The sequence below is a fragment of the Pituophis catenifer genome, unplaced genomic scaffold (assembly GCF_029215685.1).
Source record: "Pituophis catenifer annectens isolate HBS135680 unplaced genomic scaffold, rPitCat1.0.hap2 SCAF_13, whole genome shotgun sequence".
Lineage (NCBI taxonomy): Eukaryota > Metazoa > Chordata > Lepidosauria > Squamata > Colubridae > Pituophis > Pituophis catenifer.
Window position 1 is genome coordinate 25,654,170 of NW_027256893.1, and position 23,521 is coordinate 25,677,690.

Genomic DNA, 23,521 nt, shown 5'->3' on the forward strand with positions numbered 1-23,521 from the left:
GACTCATGCGGCCGCTCTACTCCCCCACGCTCCGCTCGCTGGTCCGGCCGTGCCCGGGTGACCCGCCGTCACGTGACAGGCTCCAGAGGCGGAAGCGCTCGGGAGCCGCGCCGGGAATCCCCAGCCAGAAGCCCCGCGGGGCCCCGGAGGTCGCAGCGGCCGCGTCGCTCCGCAGGTGGGTTGAGGGCGGCCCCGGCCGGCAGGAGAGCCCCTGCTCCGCGGCCCGGTCCCCGCCGCCCGGGCCGGCCCGGGCCGCTCCTCTCCGGACTTCGCCCCGGCTGACCCAGGCGGGGCCTGTTTCGCGCCGCCGCCGCCGCCCTCGGATTCCCCGGGCGCCCGAGCCGCAACCCCAGGCGGGCCAAGCGGAGCGCCCGTAGCCGCCGCCGCCTCTTGCCGGCCGCGCCGGGACCTCGCCGCCCCCTCTGGGCTGCCCCTCTGCCCGCGTTGCGGCTCCGGTGCCCGCCGGTGTCTTTGCCGTGGGGGAGGCTCTGCGGCCGGCCCAGCCTGCAGCTGAAGCGCCCCGCTGTCGCCTTGCAGGTCCGGACGATGAGATGGCCTCCGAGGGGCTTCCTGGGCAGAAATCTCCGCTGACTGTGAAAGGTGGGTCCGCTTTGCCCTTCCCCAGCCCCGCACGTAGCTGCCCCCTTTCCGCCAGGGGAGGGAGGGAAGGGAGGCTTGTCTCCGGCCCGGCCAAGGTGCGTAGGCAGCAACAGATTTGGGCTGCTAGGGTGTCAGCCTTCTTCCTCCCCCGGTTGTAACGGGCAGGGGAAATGCTGCCGTCTTTTCTGCTGGGGGAACCCCCGCTCAGGCCGGAGCTCTGCCTCTGACCCCCGGATCTCCCCTGGCCGTTTTCCTCCTAAGAGCAGGAGCGGTTCCTGAACTGTTCCTGAGGGTTTCTAGCCGGATTCAGCCGCTGTAATGGCTTCTGTGTGCAGGGAGACGTTTCACTCCAGCTCGGGTTGCCCAGCCTAGGCCTTCCTGGGGTCTGCCCCTTCCCTTCCGTGCAGCCCTTTAAGGTGCCATAATCTAGCTGCAAAGCTCCCTGCGTGGTGTTTCTTCCTGTTTAGTGACCTTGAAAACCTCAGTCGCTCCTGGCTTTCCTCTAACTCCGTGTCCTTTGGATCCAGGAACTCAGCCTGGTGCAGGTGCAGCATAGTTGGGGGAGCCCCTCGGCACACCCCTCGCCTTCCACACCTGCCTGGGTGGCCCCTTCAGGCTGGCCAGCTGCTTCCCATGCCCCCTGAGTGCCACTAGGGGGCTCCCAAAGCCCAGCGGCTTCTCCCACAGTCTGGCCAGCCACTGGTGCTGCCCTGATGCCCTCCCTCCCAACTCTCACTTTGGAGGTTTCCAGGGAGCTTTGGCTCCAAATGTGAGGTGCCTAGAGGGAGCTCCCTCAGTTGGGTGTTGTGGCCCATTGAGGCGATAGTTGCTTTGCACCTGTGAAGCTTTGCCTAAACACTTTCAATTAATTGAAACAGAAGTTGGTGTGCTTTCTTGTCCCAGGCCCTCGGATCCTGCCAGGCACATAAAGGATGACTGCTGCTGTGTGCAGAGTGGCCTGATTGATGGGGAGGATGAGCAGAGGTCGGGATGAGTGTGGGCAGTCATGTCTACCCCTTCCTCCCACAGTTGTTTCAGCAAAGCCCAAGGCCCAGGGCCGCCAGTCTCGGATCACATCCTTTGTGGAGGTAGTAGCAGATGGACTTGCCAACGAGGCCAAGAAAACAGGGAAGCAGACCGGGAGCTCCGAGCTGCTCTGGAATGAGAGCCTGGTGCTGTAAGGACCGGGGCCCTGAGCCGTTTGGGGGAGGGGACGGACAGCATTGCTCCGGCGGCCGTACATCCCTGCTCCAGCTGGGCTGCCTACCATAGAAGCAGCCCCTTGCTGACCAAGGGCTGGGGGCTGTGCCAGGCAGATCTGCAGGAGGACTGGGTGGTGATTCCTCTGCTATAGCTGCTTCCAGGTTGGTCTGCTCTTAAGAGCAGAACGCTGGGTGCTTCTGTCTGCTGCTCTTGGGTCCTGCTTAGATTTCCCCCTTTTTTTTTAATGGTTTGCGTGTCAGCCTGGTCCCAGGGGCTCAACACCCCATCCTTCTCTTCCCCAGGAATGTCACTTCTCAAAGCCACCTGGATCTGAAGCTCTGGAGCTGTCACACCCTGCGCAATGAGCTGCTGGGAGTGGCGTCCGTCAGCCTCTCCAGCATACTGAAGCAGAGCAAGGGGCAAGGTATCTCTCTGCTCCACTGAACCCTGCCCTCGCTGGGCCTCCTGGCAGCAGAAACACCCAGCCAGGAAAGGAACAAGGCCACCTTGTGAACAGCTGGGCGGCCTCCTAGGCCCACAGTGGGGCGATGGCAGCAGCAGCAGCTGCTGAAATGGAGGTCATCTCTCCTCTGGCTGCTGGCCATCTTCTGCCCCCCTTGGCAGTTACTGGGGTGGCCCTCGCAGCCGTGGTGCATAAAGGTCTCCATTCAGGGGCAGCACAGCGCTCGGTCTGTTCAGCCCAGCTCCTCTCCCCGCCCCTTGGCTCCCATGAAGAGGAAGCAGTCTCCTGAGTGGGGCTGGGCTGAAAGAAAACAGGGAGAGCCGGGAGTGGGGGCTCCAATCTTCTGGCCTGGCAGTGTTGGTTCTGCTAACTTGGAGATCTCTACCACTTGGGGCAGCAGCATCGGATTGAGCCGGGAGCCTCGTGTGCCCTTGGAAGCACTGGGCCTTTGGAGGCCACCCTGCCTGAGGCGCCCTTAGTGGCTGGGGCCAGAGGGCAATAGTGGGGTGAGCCTCCCCTTTGCCATCTGCTTGCTCACCTGAGCCGTCCTCCTCTGTGGATACAATGCTCCTTTCATAAGGTGAAAGGCAATTTGGGGGAGCAAATGGATACAGAAGGAGAAAGGAATTTGCCTGGCCTCAGCTGCAGGGAAAGGCTTTGAACGCTGCAGCTGGGCCCCGGGGCTCTGGGGTGACACTTCCACAGCTGTTGTAACTCAGAATAGGCGAGATGCTGGGTGATGGGGAGGCCTGGAGGAGGCCTGGCTGCTCCATCGCCTGCATGCCCCAAGGGACCTGCTGATGCTTCCTCCTGGCTTACCCCAGGAACGGAGCAGCCAATGGACTTCACATCCTAGTGAGGGAGAGTGAGGAGGGGGAAGCCAATTGATCCTCTCTGAAAGAGCACCCTTGCTTCCGCTCCTTGCCAGGCTCTGCCCAAGAGATGCCCTTTGATGGGAAGAGCGGACTTGTGGGTGGACTGACCACTGGTGGATCTCCTGGTTGGCCATCCTTCTTTAAGCAATGACCAAACCGGCCAAACTCTGAGGCAACAGAGCCCCCCAGGAACAGCCTTTGACCCTGCTGGGAAGAGACCTTCCTGGGGTCCTGCTGAGCCCTGTGCCCTGCCAATCACCCCTCCTGAAGCAACTCTTCCTGAGTCCGAGGCTACCCGTTGGCCACTTCTGGGGTGGAGGGGTGGAGAGAGACCAACAGCCCTCTGCAGCTTGAGCAGGGGACGTGATTAGAACACATCCAGCCCCCTCCAGCACCTCCTTGCAAGGGCCTCTTTGCTCTCCAACCTTAAGGGGGAGGGGTCTCCCTTTCCTGCCTGGCCTGATGAGCCCAGCCCCAGCGGTGTTTTGCAGCTGGGCTGGGAGGAGGCTCTGTGCCAAAGCTGGGGGGGGGAGCAGTTGATTTCCTGATCATGGTTGTACCTGGAGCGGGTGGTGTATTGGGGGGTGGGGGTGGGGAGTTAAAAAACCCAGTCAGCTCTGTGGGTGAACTAGTGAAGAGCTGAGACAGAGTCCTGCCTGTCCTGCTTCTCAGTTTGTATTGAGGGGTATTTTGAGAACCCTCTTTCAGCCCCCCCTCCCCTTTTGCAGCTCCAGCCGGTGCAAGTGATGGCATGCAAGGGGGGAGGCTACTGAGCAAGGCTTCCTTATCTCCGCAGACACCAGCCCTGCAGGCTGCTGCTTGGTGTGGAGGCTGTCCTGGCCAGGGAGGGCAGCCCCTCCACCAGGACTACCCCGTGGAAAACTGGGTATTGGGGGCCCTTCTCTCTCTCGCTGCACACACAGAGTTGTTCAGCAGCCTTTCGGGACTTGGAAGGAGGTGCTCAGTTGCTGCTTCTCGAACTCATGCAGCCTTTACTTCCATCTTTTTCCATGGAGCCTGTCTGGATTTCCAGATCTTAAAATATAGAATCAACACTGAAAACAGTTTTCCAGAAGAGAATCTGAGTCCTATTTAAAAAAAAAAGAATGCCATGTTTTATCACGCAGAAATTATGGTTCTAAAATTCTTTTTTTCCTTTCTGGCAATTTTTATGTACTAGTTTGTGATTAGTTGCAGTTCTGAGGCCCTTTTACACTTTTCAAACACTGAACTACTTCTCCCCACCCCCCAGCCCAAAATTCAGACTCTTTCCATTTCTCTCTAGACCAAACCTCCTTTCTGTAAGCAGCATTTTCCCCAAGTTCCATTCCGTTCCTCTTTTCTGGAGTCTCTTCCTCTCCCCCACCCCCGACTCCTCAGTCAGCCGTGGGAGGTGCATCGGGGACCCTTTTTCAGGAGGCAGCTGGCATGCTCACCTCCCCCCCCCCCCCCCGCTGTGGCTACTGCCCGCTACTGCCCCGCCCCCCCATGGGAGTCCCAGCCAAGGGAAGCCCTGCTACTCAGAAGCCAGTTCAAGGCTCAGCCTGCTTTTGGGACCCTCTCTGGGGAAGCCCCATGGGATAACTGAAGGGGATCTGGCCTTGATGGGACGCACAAGTGGAGCTTTTCTTAGGAGGGGATGCGCTGAGTCCTCTGCTTGGAGAGGGGGACTGTCATCTATGGGGGGGGAGATATCTGGGAAGCAGCAGTGGGGAAGTGGACTGCTGAGGTGGGACAGAGCAGAAGTGGAATGTCTTTATGGGGCATCTCCCCCAGCATAAAAGGAGACATCTAGGGGGCCTGCTGGGCTCCCTTCTGGAAACCAGGCTAGTGGGGGGTGTGGGGGTGTCTCTGCAGGCTGTCTTGAGTTAGAGTTCGGCCTCAAATAGCAGGTGGGCTTCTGCTGGCCCCAGAAGAGGGATGCAGCCAGAACAGGGGGCGATGGGGAGGCAGTGGCTCCTGCGGGAGTGGTAAGGGTGAAGAACCAGCTGCCCGATGAGAGCAGAGCCCTGGGGTGAAGCCGGCTCAGGCATTGTGGGTGCTGATGGGCAACGGCTTTCGCCCTCGCAGTGGAGAACAAGCCGATGACCTTGAACCTGCAGGCAGAGAACAGAGGCGGTCTCCTCTCGGGCGGCGAGCTGACAGTCTTTCTGGATGGGCCTGGCATTGAGGTGGGCAGCCTGCCTAATGGCCCCGTCGCAGCAGCCGAAGGTGAGCAAGCAGGAGCTGCCTGGGATGGGTGGCCCTCCCTGTTCCTGCCTCCTTCTGCAGTACCCGGGCTGTTCCCTGAGGAGCCTGCAGGAACCTTGTGCCCCACCAGCCAAGCCCTCTGGGGGCGAGGAGCAGCCTCTGGTCAGACTGAGGTGGGCAGATGTTCCTGCCCTGGGGCAAGCAGGCCGTGGGGAGGGGGGGACCGTTTGGGGGCTGCTAGTGCAACTGGTGCCTTCTGGGAATGGGCTCTGAGGCCTGTTAGAAAGCACCAACCCAGGCAGCCGCCCTAGGCAAAATCCCCTAAGCCCAATTGCAAATTGTTCTGGGCCCCCCAGAGAATCCTGAACCTTTTCTCCAGGCCTGTCTTCTATTGCAAGCCTCCAGTCCTGGGACAGGAGGGGGGGAACAGGATGCTGTCCAGGCTTGGCTCCGTGCGTTTCCCAGCTTCTTGCTCTTTCAGGGCCCCAGGGAACTGGGAGGGAATCTGTGGGCCCAGCTGCATCCCCAGAGAACAGGCCCGAAGCCTCCAGCACAAACTGCCTTGGTGGTTGGTCCAGGTAAGCTCCACAAGGGTGGAGAAGTTGCCTAAAGGCTCCTTGGGCTCCAGGGGGAGGAGAGCCAGCCCTACTGCTCCCCCCTGGCTGAGGTCCTGCGGGGCCCTTTCAGAGCCCCTAGGCAGGCTCCCTGTGGGTCACTTGGCTGCAGCAAATGCTCCCGGGAGGGTGAGGGCAGTTCATGACCTCCTCCCCAAACGGGGCACTCCTTTTTGTGTGTGGGGTGGGGGCTGACTGCTCCATTCACTGCACCTTTCCTGAGTGAGGAACCGGGTCTGGGAGGGGAGCTGCAGATGGGTGACACAGCCCCTGCTGCTCTGGCTCCTTTGCTGTTCTGCCCTTGTGTTTCCTGGGCCTCTGGCATCATGGCTCTGTGCCACATGCAAGCACTGAGATGGGAGAACTGAGGGCCTGGCTTGCTCTCCTGGCCAGTGGTTGCCCCCCCCCCCCCGCCTGTTGGCTCTGTGGGCCCAGTGCCCCCCCCCAGCCTTCCCCTAGCAACACCCATATCATTTCCCTGGTCCTATTTTAAGCTCCATAAGCTTTGCCATGTGACTGCCTTGGTTCACTTCCATGAGCTATTAAAAGACGGTGCCAAGTTCGGAGCCCGTAGGAAGGCTACATTCAACCATCTGCCAATCAGTTGTCCTTCGGAAGCAGCCGGGGGGGGTGTGTCTGGAAGCTGTGGGGGGGGCACCTGCCTTCCTGCCTTGCACAGCATGCCAGGGGGAGCCTTCTGCACTTGTTCGTGGGCAGCTTTTGCAGTTTTCTCTCCTCTTCCCCGTGCCTAGCCTGGTGTTAGTTCCAGGGCATTTTGGGTGTGTGGGATCATACCACCCCCATCGGGTGAGTCAGTAAGTTGATTATACTGTAATTGTATTAATTGATCTTTGTCATCAATCTTATAACATGGTTCTGTGAGTGCCTTAGGAAAGGGGACAGCCCATTTTTCTGGAGCCCACCTGGCTGAGGATTCTGGGAATTCGAGTTCCCAGAGAGAGGCCTCCCTAGTTCCGCCCTGGAGCGTTGAGTGGTCCTTGCAAGTGAGGGTGCCCAGCAGGCCCAGGGCTGGGGAGACCAGCTTTCCAGATCTTACCCTTCAGCTCTGAGCCGGGCCTACGCAGCCCACCTCTTCATACCAAACAGCTGGGCCCCTCCCAGGCCCCTGTGAGATGCTGGGGCCCGGCAGGAGAACGGCGGCCTCTGCACCAAGCATCTCCTGAGGCTGCTAAGCCTTGGCACTCCCAAAAGGAGCCCCATCAGACCCCCAGAGGGCACAAGGTGGCCTCCCGGGCACTCTGCTCAGCTCCCCTCTTGCCCAGGAGTCACAGAAACTAAACCAATGGTGCAGTGGCAGCCCCTCTTTGTGAGCAGGCCTGGAGTTGTGGGCGCAGGGGGGGGGGCAGGCTGTCAGTGGTGATCTTCCCTTTCTTTCTTCCCCAGAGCACCCAGGTCGGCAGCGGAAGCCCCCAGGCAGAATGTGGCCACCCTGGAGCACAGCCCGAGCCTGAAGATCCAGCCTCCACAGCTGGGCAGAGGCCAGGAGGGCAGCCAGAGCAGGGCAGGTTGGCCTGGGCAGAGGGGTGATGCCTGTCCAGCAGCCCCTAAATTGATAGTTGCATTCTGGCGAGGGGGGCTCCAGATGTTGCGCTCTGGCCGGGGCTGTTGGGAATTGTGGTTCAGCAGCCCCCAGAGGCGCCTGGGGCATCTGCGCCACTGTGGGGAAGGCATGGAGGAGGGTGTTGTTGAGCCAAAGGAGGGGCTCTGTCTTTGCAGTGAACAGAGAGTCCGAGAACCCCGCAGCTGAGACTGAGGAGCAGCGGGCTGGGCCCCTGGAGGCATCCCCCCAGCCCAGCGTGGCTCACCCACCCCCAGAGGCAGAGGAACCAACCCCAGACGTCCAGGCCTCCCAGGGGGCAGTCCAGGCGCTGGAGACTCTGCCAGCTGGGTAAGGGGCCAGGGGCCAGAAGGGAGGGAGCATCTCTGGGTTTGTCTGGGGGGGCTTTGGGGCAGGCCTGGCCTGGAAGGAGAGGCCGGCAGTCTGGCGCAGGGCTCTGGCCTCATTCCATAGAGGGCTCTTGTGCAACCCCCCCCCCCCAGCACAGAGGCTTCCCGCATTTTCTGATGGAAGGGCTCTTAGTACGGTGTCTCCTGGGTGGGTGTGTCACCGCCAGGTACTCAGTGCGTTCTTGTGTAGTTGTGTGAGCCCTGTTGTGTTTGGCTCAGCAGATGCTGGAAAAATCCCAGCCTCTCAGAAGCTCTTTCATCCCCAGGTCTCGTCTGGGGCTCGGCTGCGGTGGTGAGGGGGGCAAGACTCCCGTGTGCAGTCCCTGCATCCCCTTTCCCCCCGGGGGGGGGGGAGTCCCCAGTGGCTTCACACCCTGACTTGTGCTTGCCTTCTGTTCTCCAGCGGCCCGGAGCTCAGCGTTGCCCAACCCCCTTGGCCTGGGGGAGGGCTTCCAAGTGCTGGAACTGGGCTTTGCAGAGAAGGCCCCTCCCCAGCGGACTTACTGGCTGCCCCCACTTCCTGCCCTCCAGCCCAGCATCTGGTTCCTATCAGCAGTGCGTCTGGTCCAGGGACAGCCAGCCGTCCTCAGTGACCCAGGGACTGCGCCCGCTCACCATTCCCCTGTCTCTTGTGCACACAAAGGCGTATTATGCTGCCTGCCACAGGCACAGCACAGGCTGCGGTTCCTTGCGCAAGGCCCGGCCTCTCGCTTGGATGGCAAGAGGGGCTCAGCGTGGCTGTTCCACTCCCAGCAAAGCGTGCCTTGGTTGCTGCGCTTGGTCAGTGGCTGGCTTACAGGTGCCCCTTTGTCCTCCCTGGGAGGGGGCTCCCCTTTGGGGCAGCAGAGATTGCATTCAGGCACTTGCTGTGAGTCCGCACAAGGCCCCGCTTGGTTTTCCAAGAGATTCCGAAACACACGGAGAGGAGAGGGAAGCCAGGAGTCTCTGGGAACGGTCTCCGCGGTCCGCTCACTTCCTCCTCCTCGCCTACAGGTGGGAGCAGCGGGAGCTACCTAACGGGAGGGTCTACTATGTGGACCACAACACCAAGAGCACCACCTGGGAGCGCCCCCTTCCACCAGGGTAGGTACTGCAAGTGGCAGGGCTTGGCCCAAGGGATGCCCCCGTGGCACCCAAAGCCCCCGGGGAGTCCGGCTCCAGGGAAGCTGGGCCCCCAGCCCTCTCTCCAAACACCCACTGGCCCTGGCCAGCAACCCGGAGGTGCTGAACGCCCACCCACATGGGGGACCCCGAGGGAAGCCAAGTTAACCTGGTGAGGGGCTCCTTTTATGTGCAGCTGGGAGAAACGTGTGGACCCCCGTGGCAGGTATTACTTTGTGGACCACAACACACGCACCACCACGTGGCAGCGCCCCACCGCTGAGTATGTGCGCACCTACGAGCAGTGGCAGAGCCAGCGCAACCAGCTCCAAGGCGCCATGCAGCAGTTCAGCCAGAGATTCCTCTACCAGGTAGGGGCCTTCACACACACACCCCCAGGGCCCCCTCTTTCTCTCCGAGGCCAAAGACCCTGCCAGAAATCAACACCTGTCCCAAGGAAGGCTGGCTGGTCCCGCAGTTCAGGCAGACCCTTCTTGGGAGTCTCCTCGGGCGTTCTTGGGATTGGAGGATCCCGGGAGTTTTCTGGCTTCACTGAATCTTCCTCAGGCGGCAGCAGGGGCAGCAGCACAGGATGGTAAGTAGGTAGGTAGGAAAGGAAAGGCTCCATTCCCTGGGTTTGGGAGGGCCAGGGATGCTGGGGGCAGGTTGCTCTGAAGAGGCACCTCCTGTTCCCTTCATTGGCAGCACAGTCCTGGGGATGGGGTGGTCAGGATCAGGCCCCTGGCGTTTGGGCAGCAAAGTCCCTAACAAGCTGCTGTGTGCAACTTCGTAGTGTAAGCTAGGACTCAGCCCCCCCTTTGCTGGGTGGGAATTAGCCCCACGCACCTTTGGGGCACAATAACTGCTTTTTCAGCCTCCTAGCTCTGACTACTCTGGCAGGCCTGCTCTCTCCGGAGACCCTGCTGAGAGCTGGGGAGGGGGCTATCTAAACAACCGGCTGTGGCGGCTGCTGCTGGCAGCTGTGTCGCACCTCCCGGCCCGGCCCCTTTGCCCGGAGTTGCATAAAGGTGCTTTGTACCGGCCTGGGCGGAGGGGGGGTGCTGGGGCGACGCCTGTCTGGGTGGCATGAATGTGCCCTCTCAGGCCGAGCCTGTCTCGCGCCCAGCCGCTGGTTTCACGGCCCCGTGCGAGGGGGAGGAGGCGGCAGTGGGCGGCAGGCCGAGCCAGGAAGCTCTGGGCGTGGCGGACTTGTGGGAATGATTTCATTGGAAAGGCCTGCAATATTTTCCCTGTTGCGTGTGGTTGGAGGAGGCTGGCCGAGGGGCTGCGGTGGGGCTCATTGCCTCAGCCAGCACGCGGCCAGAGGCGCTCCCACTGCTGCCCGAGCAGGCACACGCCAGATGCCACTCGGCTCCCTTCTCAGGCCCTGGGCAAAAGGGGCACGGCGGGCAGAGCCAGCGGTGGGGAGAGGAGCCACCGGCGGCTGCCGCTAAGCCTTACCGGCCTGGCACTGGCTTTGCTCCTTCCAGTCCTCCGGCACGGCTGCTGACAATGATCCCTTGGGCCCACTTCCTTCTGGCTGGGGTAAGTACTTCAAACTCCGGTGCAACCTGCTCTGGGCTCTGAATGCAAATCCTGCCTTTGATGTAAACCTGCCTACTTTCTTGTCTCCTGCACTGAGGGAGCCTCTGTTGGAATTCCTCCATTCACCCCTTTCCTTTTCACATGTGGGGCAAGGTTGGAAGGGGAAAACTCTGTTTCTGATGAGCCCAGCTTGCCTGGGAGACCCCTGAGACCTGTGCAGGTAGGGGACGCTGCTGAGATGGAGACTGAGGGAGCCCCAAAGTCTGTGGCAGGAATCTTGGGGGGTGGGGGGGATGAAATGGCCTCATGGCAGCTTTGTGGCCCTTGCAGTGCAGCACAAGCTAGGGGGCCAGGAACCCACCTGCTCAGGAGTGACCCACACAGTCCTGTGGTAGTGAAGCCTACTGAGAGCTGCCTTGGAGCTGGACCAGAGTCCAGGAAGCTCTCGGTGCGAGTCCTCCCTTGGGCAGCCATTCCCTTTCAGCCCAGCCCACCTCGCAGGGGAAGATGAGAAACGACAGCATTCTGTACGCTGCCTGGAGTTGTGCAAAATACAGCTGGGTTATCAATAAGGCTTTTCTCCCTGCCTTTCAAGGCTTGAGAGCCCCCGATCTGAGGGCCGAAGAGCCAAATGGCTGTTCTGGGGTGTTGTGAGCAGGGCGGGGAGGGGGCTGGGGGCAGAGCAGAATGGCAGCATCTTCAGAGCGTGAGGAAAGGAGCAGTGAGGAGAGGGGAGAGGTCTGCCATGAAAGCCCCTCAGCAAGACTCCCGGCCTGGCTCCTTGGGTCCTGAGGCTCTGGTGGCGAGAGAGCCCACAGACCATGTGCAGAGGGCCCAGCAGCAGCTCCGGGGAAGTGAGCACCCAGCCCTCGTTCCTCTGGCACCCTGAGCCCAATGGGAAGAGCGTGGGCCCCCGGTACATTCCAGGTGCCTCTGCTCTCTGCTTGACCTTAGCCAGCAGCACCCCCCCACCCCCACCCCGGCTTTTCTCTGGGACTGAGCAGTTGAGCGCCCATCCCTGGGCCGGCCTGCCCTTCTCAGATAGGGGGTAGAGAAGGAAGTCCTTCGGGACCCGTCTTATGCAGGTTCAGCAAGGGGGGCCCGGGGGCCCAAAGGAGGGCAGGGCTCTGCACCAGGCCTCGAACAGACCCCCCCTCCAGGCCAAAGGTTGTGCAGAGCAGCCCCCGTTTCCCTCCTGGTCAGGCTGTTGGGGGCCGTTGTGCCAGAGCTTTCCAGGGAGCTCCTTGGGGCCAGAAGTGCCTCCCCATCGCTCCTTCCCTTACAGAGAAGCGGCAGGACAACGGGCGAGTGTACTACGTGAACCACAACACCCGCACCACACAATGGGAAGACCCTCGCACACAGGGGTGGGTAGCACATCAGCACGCCTGAGCCGCCTTCCGTGGCTTGCCAGACGGAGCCCCAGTGCCCCTCTTGGTCCACTGCCTGGAGAGCCAGGCTTGGGTGCTTCTCCCCCATGTCCTGCCTGCTCCGGGAGGGGCCTCGAGACGGAACGGACCGAGCAGGGGGGAGGAAGGGAATGCGGCCAAATCACCAGATGGGCATCCTTCCCTCCCGTGGCCAGGATGATCCAGGAGCCGGCACTGCCCCCCGGCTGGGAGATGAAGTACACGAGCGAGCGGGTGCGGTACTTTGTGGACCACAACACCCGCACCACCACCTTCAAAGACCCCCGTCCCGGATTCGAGTCTGGGTATGTTCCTCCCTGCCTTGCGACCTCTGCAGCTCCACAGGGCCTAGCGAAGCAGGGGGGCTCCCTGGAGCTTGTGCTGTGTTTGGCCAGCTGGGTCTCCAGGCACCCCAAGTGCTCGCGGACCTTTCATCTCCGTCCTCCCTCCTAGGAGTAAGCAGGGGGGCTCCCCTGGCGCTTATGACCGGAGCTTTCGCTGGAAGTTTCACCAGTTCCGCTTCCTTTGCCATGTGAGTCCTTGGGGGGGGGGATGTCGGCTGGGGAAGGGGGGCTGCCAGGGCAGCCGGCAGGACCCTCACAGCCCTTTCTCCCTCACAGTCCAACGCCCTCCCCAGCCACGTGAAGATCAGCGTCTCGCGGCAGACGCTCTTTGAGGACTCCTTTCAGCAGGTGAGGCTCAGCCTTTGTGGGGGAGCCCCCTTCCACCCCCTCCCCCGTCTGATCCTCTTTGCGGCTTCTCTTTCCAGATCATGAACATGAAGCCCTACGACCTGCGGCGCCGATTGTACATCATCATGCGTGGGGAAGAGGGTCTGGACTACGGGGGCATTGCCCGGTGAGTCGGCAGGGCACGATGGGGGTCGGGCGGAGCTTCTGTTCTAACATCCCCCCCCCCCGGGACTTTATCCAGTCATGCTGGAAGGTGCGGAAGATGCAGGCAGAAAGGAGCAGGGCAGCCACAGACTCCTGCCTGCCGCAATGCCCCCTGCCAGGGCACCTGAAGTGTCTCTCGGTGTCCCGCCAGTGGTTTTACCCTATGGTAGGTGACCTGGTGCTGTTCTACCACAGGGTAGAACCACGGACGGGATGCCGGGGCCTGCACCGAGCGAGGCAGCTGGGGCTTGGGGAGAGAGCTGGGGGGGGGCTGCTGGGAGGGGGGCAAGGAGCTTCACCGTCCGCTCCTCTCTCCCCAGCGAGTGGTTCTTCCTCCTATCCCACGAGGTGCTGAACCCCATGTACTGCCTCTTTGAGTACGCCGCCAAGAACAACTACTGCCTGCAAATCAACCCTGCCTCCTCCATCAACCCCGACCACCTCACCTACTTCCGCTTCATTGGCCGCTTCATCGCCATGGTGAGCCAGTCCCACTCTTCTGGCTCCGGGGAGGGGGAAGACAGAGACTACGCCCCCCCCCAAGTTCTGCCCAGCTGGCTGGGGTTAAAGTCCAGGCATCCGCCTGTCTTCAGGGCTTTGGGCAAAGGTGGGCCAGTGGGGACGGGCAGCAGCCTCCAAAGGCAACTATTTTGCACAGGGGGAGCTCTTTCAGTTGAAGCGAAAGGGCTCCCCACCTTGGTAACTAACATTGAAGGGGGAGCCTTAGTCTAGAGCAGCCAACTGAGGCAGGATCTGCTGGCACAACTCTGGTAAAAGACAGATGCTTTTGGGGGCTCAACTGATGCCGTTTAATACCATTTATTAGTCCGGAAGGGTGGCACCAGACGCTATCCACCTGTGCCAAGTGGACATTTCCAGCACAGCCTGCCCTCTCGTGGAGCCTTCTTCGGGAGGCCGCCTCCCCGTAGAGGCCGCCTTCCTTTCCTCTTGGGGAGGGAGTGTCAGGTCATGGGGTCTGAGTGCCAGCAATGGAGGGAGGGAGGGAGCAGGGGCTACAAGACCTGGGCGCTTTGAAAAGGAAGGAAAGAAAAAAAATCTGGAAAAGAACACAGCACGTTTTGTAGCAGTGAACACATTTCCTTTTCTAAACAAAAAATCAGTATTCCCTCTCTGCTTAAGGCTGCTTTGTTTCTTTTAGCTTACAAATCAGGCATAACTGAGGCTGACCGAATTGCTGAGGCAAAGGGGCGCAGACAGGTGGCCTTTGTGTTCCCTCTCCAAATGCAGCATCACTGTTTTTTAGCAGAGATGGAGGGGGCAGTGCCCTCTTCACCCGCCTCCTCGCTTGCAGCTCTGGAGGGGGCTGCAAAGTCAGGCGGCCCAGCTCCGGTGCTGGCTGGAGCTTTGGCTCTGCCCCCCTCACACCCTGTGGGCAGCTGCAAAAATGCCTGGAGCGCTCCAGACCTTCCGGCACCCCTTGCCATGGGCTGGATGACATTAGTGGGGCTGGGGGCTTGGGGGGGGGAGGCAAGCTGGCCTGCGGCACTTGGGGACACTGCAGGGTTCCTGGCTGGGTTGGCGAGGGCACTGAGCTCGATCCCGAGGCAGCCAATGTTTCCGTGCCATGTCAAGGTAGATGACACGACTGTTGCTCAGAGTTCAGGAGATGCTGGACCGCCGATCGGGGTCTCGGGGACAGGAGTGATGCTTTGAGGGGTCTCCTTTTCTTGCAGGCACTCTACCATGGCAAGTTTATCGACACGGGCTTCACCCTGCCCTTCTACAAGCGGATGCTGAATAAGCGCCCCACCCTCAAGGATCTGGAGTCCATCGATCCCGAATTCTACAACTCCATCATCTGGATCAAGTGAGTTCTCCCGAGGCCCCTCTGGAGGGCTGCTATTACCTCGGGCCCTCCCCAGGGGGCGCCATCAGTGTTTTCAGAGGGGCAGGACCTTCCTGTAGTTCTGCTCTTCTGGAGGGAGGGGGATAAAGGGGGTGGCTACTTGGGGTTCAGCTTTGGATGTCAGGGGGCAGTTTAAAAGTCAACATGGGGAGTGATCTCGGGAGGCTTGATGACAAGTTCCACTTGGGCACCTTTGTGCCTTGTGGGAGGCGTTTTGAGACCCCCTGTCCAGCCCCTCCCCCAGCTTCTCTCTGGCGCTTGCAGGGAGAACAGCCTGGAGGAGTGTGCCCTGGAGCTCTACTTCATCCAGGACATGGAAATCCTTGGCAAGGTGACCACCCACGAGCTGAAGGAGGGCGGGGAGAACCTCCGGGTCACCGAGGAAAACAAGGAGGAGTACATCATGTGAGTTGAGCCTTCAGGCCAGACAGGAGAGCGCCTGGGCGCTTTGGCTGCGTGCTCCTTTGGGGCGGTGGGAGCCCCTTCCTCTAGACCGTGTCAGGGGGACACCCGCAGGGCAAAGCAGTTGGGCCAGAGAGTTTTGCCAAGGCAGAAGACTGCGGGGTGCTGGGGTGGCTGAGTGGCTCTCTCTCCTGGCAGGCTGCTGACCGACTGGCGGTTCACACGGGGTGTTGAGGAGCAGACCAAGGCCTTCCTGGATGGATTCAATGAGGTGGCCCCCCTGGAATGGCTGCGCTACTTTGACGAGAAGGAGCTGGAGGTGAGCAGGCCGCCACGTGGAAGCAGGGACCTTTAGCTCTTCTCTCAGGACAGCTGCCGGTCCCGGCCCTAAAAGCCAAAAGCCCACAGCCTCCTCTGACCGAGGGAGGCTACAGATATGCAGTCGGGGTTGGCTTGGCTTTTGGGGTCCCAGGTTTTGACTCCTGAAAGCCTCTTGGAAAAGTCCCTGAGGTTTTCTCGGCAGGCTTTGCAGAAGTGGTTTGTCATTGCCTTCTGCCTGGGGCTGAGAGGGAGTGGCTGGCTTTCATAGAGCTCACCGTCTGCCAATGTTTTACACACAGCACTAAACCGGCTCTGCAGCCCGTCAGTCAGATAAGCTAAATCTCTTCCGAATGAGAAGGGCATTCTGGACTGAGCCCAAGGTTGCCTTCCAAACTTTCCTTGGAGGGCCAGTCTCCCCTAAGGCCAGACTGGCAGCTCCTGCCATGCTCCCAGCACTGGCAGAGCCGGTGCGCCATCCAAGTAGGCCGATGCAGGTGGCCTTGTTGAATTCCTCTGCAAATGCACTATGGAAGCATCTTTGATTCATGCATCCTCGGCTTCGTCAGTCAGCGAATTGTTGCCGTTTCCTTGGGCAGCTGAGCTGGCTGGCTGAGAGAGTCTTGCTGTCTTGCTGCTTCCCCCCCCCCAGCTGATGCTGTGTGGCATGCAGGAAATTGACCTGAGCGACTGGCAGAAGAATACCATCTACAGGCATTACACCAAGAACAGCAAGCAGATCCAGTGGTTCTGGCAGGTGGGTGGCCAGAGGGACCAGGAGGGCTCTGCAACCTTTAGATCCTTTGGGAGAGTCCACAGCTGGGGTGGGGGAGGTGATCCCAGGACTGGTCAAGAGACCTACCATCACCTCTCCCATCTGGTGGTTGCAGGTGGTCAAGGAGATGGACAACGAGAAGAGAGTCCGGCTTCTCCAGTTTGTGACAGGGACCTGCCGCCTGCCTGTTGGAGGATTCACAGAGCTCATTGGTAAGTCTGCCCTCCATGGAATGAGGGGGGAAGCAGGGCCCATTTGGGATGTCGGGCATCCTGTTCTCCAGATGTGCCCAGTGCATTTCCTTCACTGCTCCTCTCCATCAGGCAGCAATGGACCCCAAAAGTTCTGCATTGACAAAGTTGGCAAGGAGACCTGGTTGCCTCGAAGCCACACGTGGTGAGTCAGCATGGCAAGACCTGTAAGACACCCCCCCCCAAAAGTGAGCAGAGCTGTTCCTGCCAACCAGCCCTTGCCTCTTTCAGCTTCAACCGCCTGGATTTGCCTCCCTACAAGAGTTATGAGCAGCTGAAGGAGAAGCTTCTCTACGCCATTGAGGAGACAGAGGGTTTTGGGCAGGAGTGAGGCCAGTCTGGAAGGAGCCTGAAGAGCCATCCTGCCTGCCAGAAAGGACAGAATCTTGGGGCACATGGCATGGAGTGATCGTCTTGGGGACCACTGGAGCCAGATCATGTAGAGGAAGCACCCCCCCCGGCAAGGCTTGGGGGGGGGCTGGATCCCAGAGCCCCCTCCTGCTCCCTCCTGAGTTGCATTTCCCTGGCCATCTCAGCCTCTTATGGGCACTTTGGGTCTCCTGCAGGCCCACCTTCCCCCTTCCTCCTGTCCAGCTATTTCAGCTAGGGCCTTTCCTCACCCACAGAGCACTTCAGCAGCAGTTCCCCCCTCCCCCCTCCTGTCAGCCTTAATATTACCATGAATGTCCGAGCTCCAGCTGGGCTGCTGCAACTCATTGGGGCAGCTTCCACTAGCTGCTCTCCAGCCTGGCACAGGAAGTTTTGACTCAGGGCAACCCTCCCTGTTTCCAGATTGTGCCCAGCAATCTTGGCTTCTTTGCAGACCAGCTCTTGCTGTCAGGGTATAAGGAGCCCCGGCTGGGAGGCAGGCCTGGAGTCTGGCCACAGCAGGCCCTGGGAAGCATCCTTGGAAATCTCCAGGCAGAATTGACCAAAGGGCTTGCGTGTTCCCAAAGGCAGGCAGCATCAGGGACAGTTGACGAACTTCCTCGTGGTTGATCTGCGTGCGAATGTCTGAATTCTGCGACCGATTGCACCAGCTTGTGTTTGTGTGAGGGAAGCTGGAGGGGCAGGAGGCAGAGACCACTCCAGCCCCAGGAAAGGTGGGCTTGTGCATCTTAACGCTCTTGGGGGGGCCTTTGGCCTCCATAGAGGGTATGTGTACGAATGTGTATAAAAACATGTATGTGAATATATAAATGTGTATATAAACGTCTCTGGACACCAAGAATTGCAATAGCTTTTGATGGGATCTTAAGTAGTTTTGTACTGCACCATCTGCCTCAGTGATACCACCTCTGTTCAATAAACTATCCGCAGCTGCTCATGTGTCTCTGTGCTCCAGGTACCTGATTGGAAAGGACCCGATCAGCAGGTGCCTCATTTTCACGTGAAAGTGGGTGGGGAAGGAGCTGCTGGGGAAGGGACGCTATGCTGGGGAAGAGGAGCTTCCTGCCTCTTCGGCTGACTCCAGGAGCATTGTCTGCCTGCATGCTGGTAGCATGTTCATCGGGTGGGCAGTCTCTCCGCCTGCCTCTCTGCTGAATGGCACCAAAGCTCAGCAGAGCGACTAAGCCTCTTGAGGCGAAACCTGCAGCCAGAGGTTCCTGGTGCAAAAAAGGACTTGTTTCCTCTGGCTGGGTTCTCCCTTACCCGACAAATGCTTCAGCAGGGGCCCTGGGCCAAGGCAGGCATCGAGGGAGTGTGCCATGAGCCTGGTGAAGCCTGCTGGGCGCTTAAATGCAGAAAGGCAACAGGAAGCCCAGGTAGACCAGGAGCCGTAGGAAAAGGGGCCCTGAGGCAGCCCTTGGCAGGACCCAGGCCAGTCCATGTATGCCCTCTGAGGGTGGAGAGGGACCTGGTCTGGCACAAAGGGCTCTTCTCCCGTCCTTGGCTCCAGGTGCCTGGCCAAGGAGCAGCCAGGTTTTGCTTGGCCTAAAACCAAGGGTTTCTGCTGCCAAGGCAGGACCCTCCTCTTCCCTGGGGGAACAGAGGGAGGGAGGCCTGGTGAACATGCGTTCCAGGATGGAGCTTTTGCTTCCCACCAACTTCAAGCTGCCTGTGGGGGTGCTGCCATCTCCTCTGCCCCCGTGCCATGTCTTGCTGTGAAGCCAAGGAGGAACATGGCACGAGGGGTGTTTGGGCAATCGGGCTCCTCCTTCAACATCCCTCCAGTGGAGGAAACTTGGGGTGAGATGGTCTGGCTGCTGCCCTTTCTCCAAAGGCAACGGAGGTTCCACCCTCCCAGCCACGGCTGGTTGCAGTGCCTTTCTCCCAGTTGAGCAGAGAAGCCCCAGGACCATCTCAAGCTCAGTAGGACCCATGGAAGTGGAGCTCCATCTTTGTACAGGGATGCGGCCTTTTTGTCTGCCCCCAGATTGAGGGGCTTTGTCTGAATTGCCAGCGCAGACCTGGTTTGTGAGGCTCCAGAGCTTTGGATCGGTCCCTCTTAGTGGTTGGCCAGAAACCGTCTTTTCTCCAGGGAAGAAACAAAGAGGCGGACCACCAGTTTCAGGTCTTCCGTCCGTCCAAGTCAGGATTGGCAAGACAGTGACAAGACTGGGATGGGGGTCTGCAGCCTTAAACACTCAAAAGAGCCATTTGGACCCATTTCCCACAGAAAACACTGGGAACCACAAAACCCTTCCCGTGCCTATTTCTTGAGCAGCCACAAAACTAGCATATGTAGTTGAATTAAACGTTCTGTTTTCTTCTGAATTTTTTTTTTCTTGGATTTATTAATGGTTGGCCTACCGGGGGTTGAAAAGCTCAATAAATCGTGTGTGGGTGAGTGTTGTACATTGGCAGGTGTGACACATATTTTGAGTGACACGGAGCCGCAGCAGAGGGGTAAAAGAGCCACATGTGGCTCCAGAGCCGCAGGTTGCTGATCCCTGGACTGGGATTAGATCATGCAATGATCTGAATTGAGATACTTTTAAGGGCCTCACGTATTTTGAATATACTCGGATAGTGAGAGTGGCCAACCCCAGCATTTACTGCTTTGTTCACATTACCAAAAATCTGAAATCTAGGACAAGCTAAATTTACAAACTGCAGCAATTAAAAACTAAAACCAACAAACTTCTATATGTAACCAGGACATCCTTCAGGCTCTTTGGGCCAAGCATTTTCTGAATGTGACCACCATGGTCCGTTAGAGCTTAGCAAGTTATTTGGGTCCTTCTCTTCCCCTGCACCTCGACAGCGGCCCTGAGGTTCTGAGAACCGTCTTTGGCAGACACCAAGGAGACTTGCCTCCCTGGCAGCTGCAGTTCTGCTTATTTTTGATATAGTTGAAAGAAGGAAATGCAGAGAAAAGCACAACTTTAAGGCGCTCTGCTCAAGTGTAAACAGTGCCACGGCGCCTGCTTCCCACAGCAAGTTGTGCTAGAGTTGCCACCTGGTGGTGCAAACCACAAGTGCAAAAACCTGGGTTCTAGTTTGTTTAGAATGAGCTTCTTGCTGCTCCTCAAGACAGAAGAGGCCAGAAAGCCGCAGGGAAATCCAGCCGGATCTATCTGGCTTGCGCAAACCGGTAGTGCCAGCGCCAGCAGGCTCTGCCCACCCACCCACCCACTGGGACAACATTACATCCCGTTTTTGACCCTCTTAGCATGCGCAGAAGAGGCGCTCCTGTTCCTGAATCAGTAGCGGAGGTAAGTGGATTTCATCGCTGCCAGAAAGCGTCTTCCCTGCCCCATGTTCGTCCCCAAAGGAAGCAGACACCAGAGCAACCCTGCTTAGCTGGCAGGACAGTGGCATCCAGGGAACACTCCGCTTCCTAGCAGGAATGGAGAGGAGCTTCCTCCTCAACAGCAGCCCACCCGCCTGTATGGACAGTTGGGATGACATTCCAGGTGTCTCTGCCAGTCAGGCAGGAAGATGTGAGCACCACAATGGAAGCTTGAATTTAACTAGACCCTGGCTTAAAAACAAATCCTCCCCAAACTGCCCCCGTGGGTTATGATCCCCTCCCCTGGTCTGAAGCCCACCACCTCCCAAGTGTAGCATCCAGATCCCAAAGGATCCAGGATTCTCTTCCCCATAAGGCAGAATGAGGGCCCATGAGTCACATTCTGGCCTGTCCGGCAGCCCCTGCAAGCACATTTCAGGCAGCCCTGAAGTCATCTGGCTCTCGGTCCCTCCCAAGCCACAGACAGGGAAAAACCTTCTGCCAGAACAGCCTGGTGCAATTTAATGCTTTTAATTTACAAATAGAAAACATGATTGCTATTACTACTTCTTCTCCTTCTTCTCTTCTTTCTTGGCCTCGCTTTTTTCCTTCTCCTTTTCCTTGTCATCTTTCCTCTCCTTCTTACTCTCCTCCTTCTCCTGCCCCTCCTTCTTCTCGGCATCTCTGTTGGCAATCTTGTTGTTGATGAGGTTGTGCAGTGCTACTACCGAACGGATCAGGGAGGCCAGGTAAACCACCACCATCTGGTCGTTGGTCTTCAGGTAAAAGGCCTTGACGAACTCTTGCAGATTGACATCTGGCAGCAGGTTGAAAACATCCTGGAGCTGGTAGATGATCTGGTGGTTGATGGGAAGCTTGCCAACTGCCACTTTTTCTAAGTAGCTCCTGATATCCAAGAGCTTGGAATTCAGTCCCTTCAAACCGTGGACCTGGTTGGTGATGCGCTGGGAAAGCGTGCCCACGGTGGTGTCCTTAATGTCACTGGAAGAGCCAGGGAGGAGGAATCAAGTCATGCCACTGCCATCCTCAAGGGGGCCCTTCTGGGTCATCTGAACCCAGAGGGCGGCCCCTGATCTGGGCTTCAGAAAGGAGAGTGGGACCCACCTGGCAGTTGGTTTTTACCCATCCACCCCAGCCTCTGATCTGGCTTGCAAAATGAAGCACAAGCTACAACCTCCCAAATTTTTACCGCAGCAAGTGCTCCACACCGACTTCTTCAGCCTCCTCCGCTCCGATTTCACTGGTTACATGCTCAAAAGTCTTGGATGTTGGGGTTCCATCCTTTAGGGCACAAGAGGAGACAAGTGCCATGATGCTTCTGGGCAGGAAACGAGACTTGGCAAGTGGTGCATTTAAAAACCAGGGACCAAACGTCTGCATAACGACCAGAACCCAACGGGCAGGGTAGAGCCCCACCGCCCAACGAAGGGAAAAGCTACGCCAGTCCTCCAGGCATGAGGTACAGACCCTGGGGCAGGGGGCTTTGGAGGAATCAGGTGAGTCCCACAAGGAGACTCACATCGTGGACCTCTTCCACAGAGATGTAACCTTCGGTAGGCAGACCCAGGTCCTTGGGCTTTACGTCGATGATCACCAGCACCTGCATGGGAGACCCTCGTCAGGCCCATCTCCAGTGCGGACACCTGAGCGCCCCCCCTCACCCACCTTACCGAGTTGGAGCAGTAGCGCTTCATGAGTTCGTTGATGGCGATGTCGTTCTTGTGCAGCTTCGGGCCGGTGTGGTACCAGCCGACGATCCGCTCACGAGCTGGGGGGGGGGCGAGGGGAGGTTATCCGGAGCCTCGGAAGGGCCCCTGGGGACCCGGGCCCGTTCGGCGGTGGGGGGGAAGAGACTCACCGTTGACCTTCTTGAACATCCCGTACATGTTCTCCAGGTAGTCGTGGTCCAGGAACCAGACCGAGTCGTCCTTGTCGTCCTCGTCGAAGGGCACTGCGGGGGGAGGGGCAGGGGTGAGCGGGAGGGCAGGGGGGAGAGGGGGGAGGGGGGGCGGACGGACTCACCCGCGAAGCTGTTGGAGACGTCCAGCACCTTCTTCTGCCACGAGCCCAGCAAGACGCCCACCACGCGCTTCTGGTTCCCCACCTTCCCGATCCTGCCGAGAGAAGCGGGGAGGAGGCTCAGGCCGCGCCCGTGACTCAGCAGCCCGGCGGGGGAAGGCCGGGGAGGGCCGGGCGTGCGTGCGGGGGAGGGGGCTCCTCACCGGTTGAAGTGATCCACCACGCTCAGCAGCACCAGCGGGTGCACCACCACGCGCTCCACGGCCAGCTCCGGCATCGCGGCGGCGGCGGCGGCGGCGGCGTCTCTCGGTCCCGGCTCTGCGGCTCTGCGGCTCCCGGCGTGCACCGCGGCCAAGTCACGGCGCCGTCCGGGGAGGGCTTCGTGGGAGCTTCCGGCGGGGGCGGGGCGAAGGAGGGCTGCCGCCGCACTTCCGCCCTTCCTCCTCGAGCAGAAGAGCCGGCCGGAAAGAGCGGCCCGAACGGACGCCTGTCGTTCCGGATCCGGCCGGGCGGGGGCGGTTTGCCGCTTCTGGAGCCGCCGGTGGCCGTTTACGGGTTACGAAATAGCATTGATTTTATTTTACGTTATATGTCGCCTCTTATTTTATACTTCGTTATTTTCTTTTATGGGTTTTTTTGTATCTTTTTTGGATGTTGGTGTTATTTTCCTGGCAGGATCTCTGCCGCTTTCCAGCAGGGGGAGCCGTTGAGCCTCCGAAGGGAGCTCCCTTCCTCAATCTGCATAGAAAACCCGATGTTCAAATTAAGGAGCTCAATAAGTAATTTAGCGCATTGATTTCTGGGCATATCTTAAGTGCCATTACCAACTACGGATATTTTAAATGCTATTGCCTAATAGAAGGCATGTTTTAAGCACCTTCTATTGATTTTATTACTGGCTTATTTTGCTGCCTTGGTTTAAGATCATTTTAACTACTCAGTAATCAAGAAGAAATATATTGTTGGTGAAATACAGTCAATTTCCTAAAAACCTTTGACATCATTAACTAAGCCATTGTCGCTGTTCAACCTGCTTTTGGGACAGTGGAACCCACCCCCTGGCCTTGAGCCCCCATCCCCCACTTCGAGGGCTCTTAGTATCCAGCAGGGATTCCCCCCCTCCCAACTTCATCAATTCATTGGCTAACAGCAGATTTAAAGGGGAGGGCAAATTGGGAAAACTGATGTTGCAGAAGGGCGCTTGGGGCTGGGCACTGGATGGCTATTTACTCAAGATGTTTCCGGACAGAAATCCACGTTGACGTTAAGGTGCCATTGATGGGAAACTTTAATAGTATGGCGGGGGGGGGGGGGGGGGGCGGTGTTCC

The 23,521-nt window shown here is 59.0% G+C and overlaps 2 protein-coding genes across 2 annotated transcripts; one reads left to right on the forward strand and one right to left on the reverse strand.

Moving 5' to 3' along the window:
* Positions 1-5: 5 nt before the first annotated feature.
* On the forward strand, positions 6-17,808 carry WWP2 (WW domain containing E3 ubiquitin protein ligase 2). The gene is given in 25 exon segments (XM_070953128.1): positions 6-125; positions 127-175; positions 538-600; positions 1,630-1,777; positions 2,106-2,227; positions 5,212-5,352; positions 5,813-5,909; positions 7,350-7,471; positions 7,683-7,854; positions 8,907-8,996; positions 9,211-9,385; positions 10,505-10,559; positions 11,845-11,926; positions 12,145-12,273; positions 12,422-12,500; positions 12,589-12,660; positions 12,738-12,826; positions 13,185-13,344; positions 14,559-14,692; positions 14,996-15,136; positions 15,332-15,452; positions 16,104-16,208; positions 16,342-16,438; positions 16,550-16,622; positions 16,709-17,808. Coding segments are annotated over 25 exon segments (2,736 nt in total). The 3' UTR covers positions 16,809-17,808.
* A 2,841-nt stretch (positions 17,809-20,649) lies between these two features.
* On the reverse strand, positions 20,650-22,534 carry PSMD7 (proteasome 26S subunit, non-ATPase 7). The gene is made up of 7 exons (XM_070952702.1): positions 22,397-22,534; positions 22,197-22,288; positions 22,033-22,125; positions 21,845-21,942; positions 21,694-21,774; positions 21,364-21,455; positions 20,650-21,155 (listed from the first exon to the last, which is right to left on the reverse strand). Exons 1-7 carry the CDS (start codon positions 22,468-22,470, stop codon positions 20,717-20,719), a joined length of 969 nt encoding a protein of 322 aa, XP_070808803.1. The 5' UTR covers positions 22,471-22,534; the 3' UTR covers positions 20,650-20,716.
* Between the last annotated feature and the right edge of the window lie 987 nt (positions 22,535-23,521).

Excerpts from the sequence above, each read along its gene's own strand:
- PSMD7 (XM_070952702.1), bottom strand. The coding sequence starts at position 22,470 with ATGCCGGAGCTGGCCGTGGAGCGCGTGGTGGTGCACCCGCTGGTGCTG. Across the intron at positions 21,943-22,032 it reads GATGTTCAAGAAGGTCAACG|CTCGTGAGCGGATCGTCGGC; the intron begins GTGAGTCTCTTC and ends CCCCCCCCCCAG. Across the intron at positions 21,456-21,693 it reads CTGTGGAAGAGGTCCACGAT|GATGGAACCCCAACATCCAA; the intron begins GTGAGTCTCCTT and ends TGTGCCCTAAAG.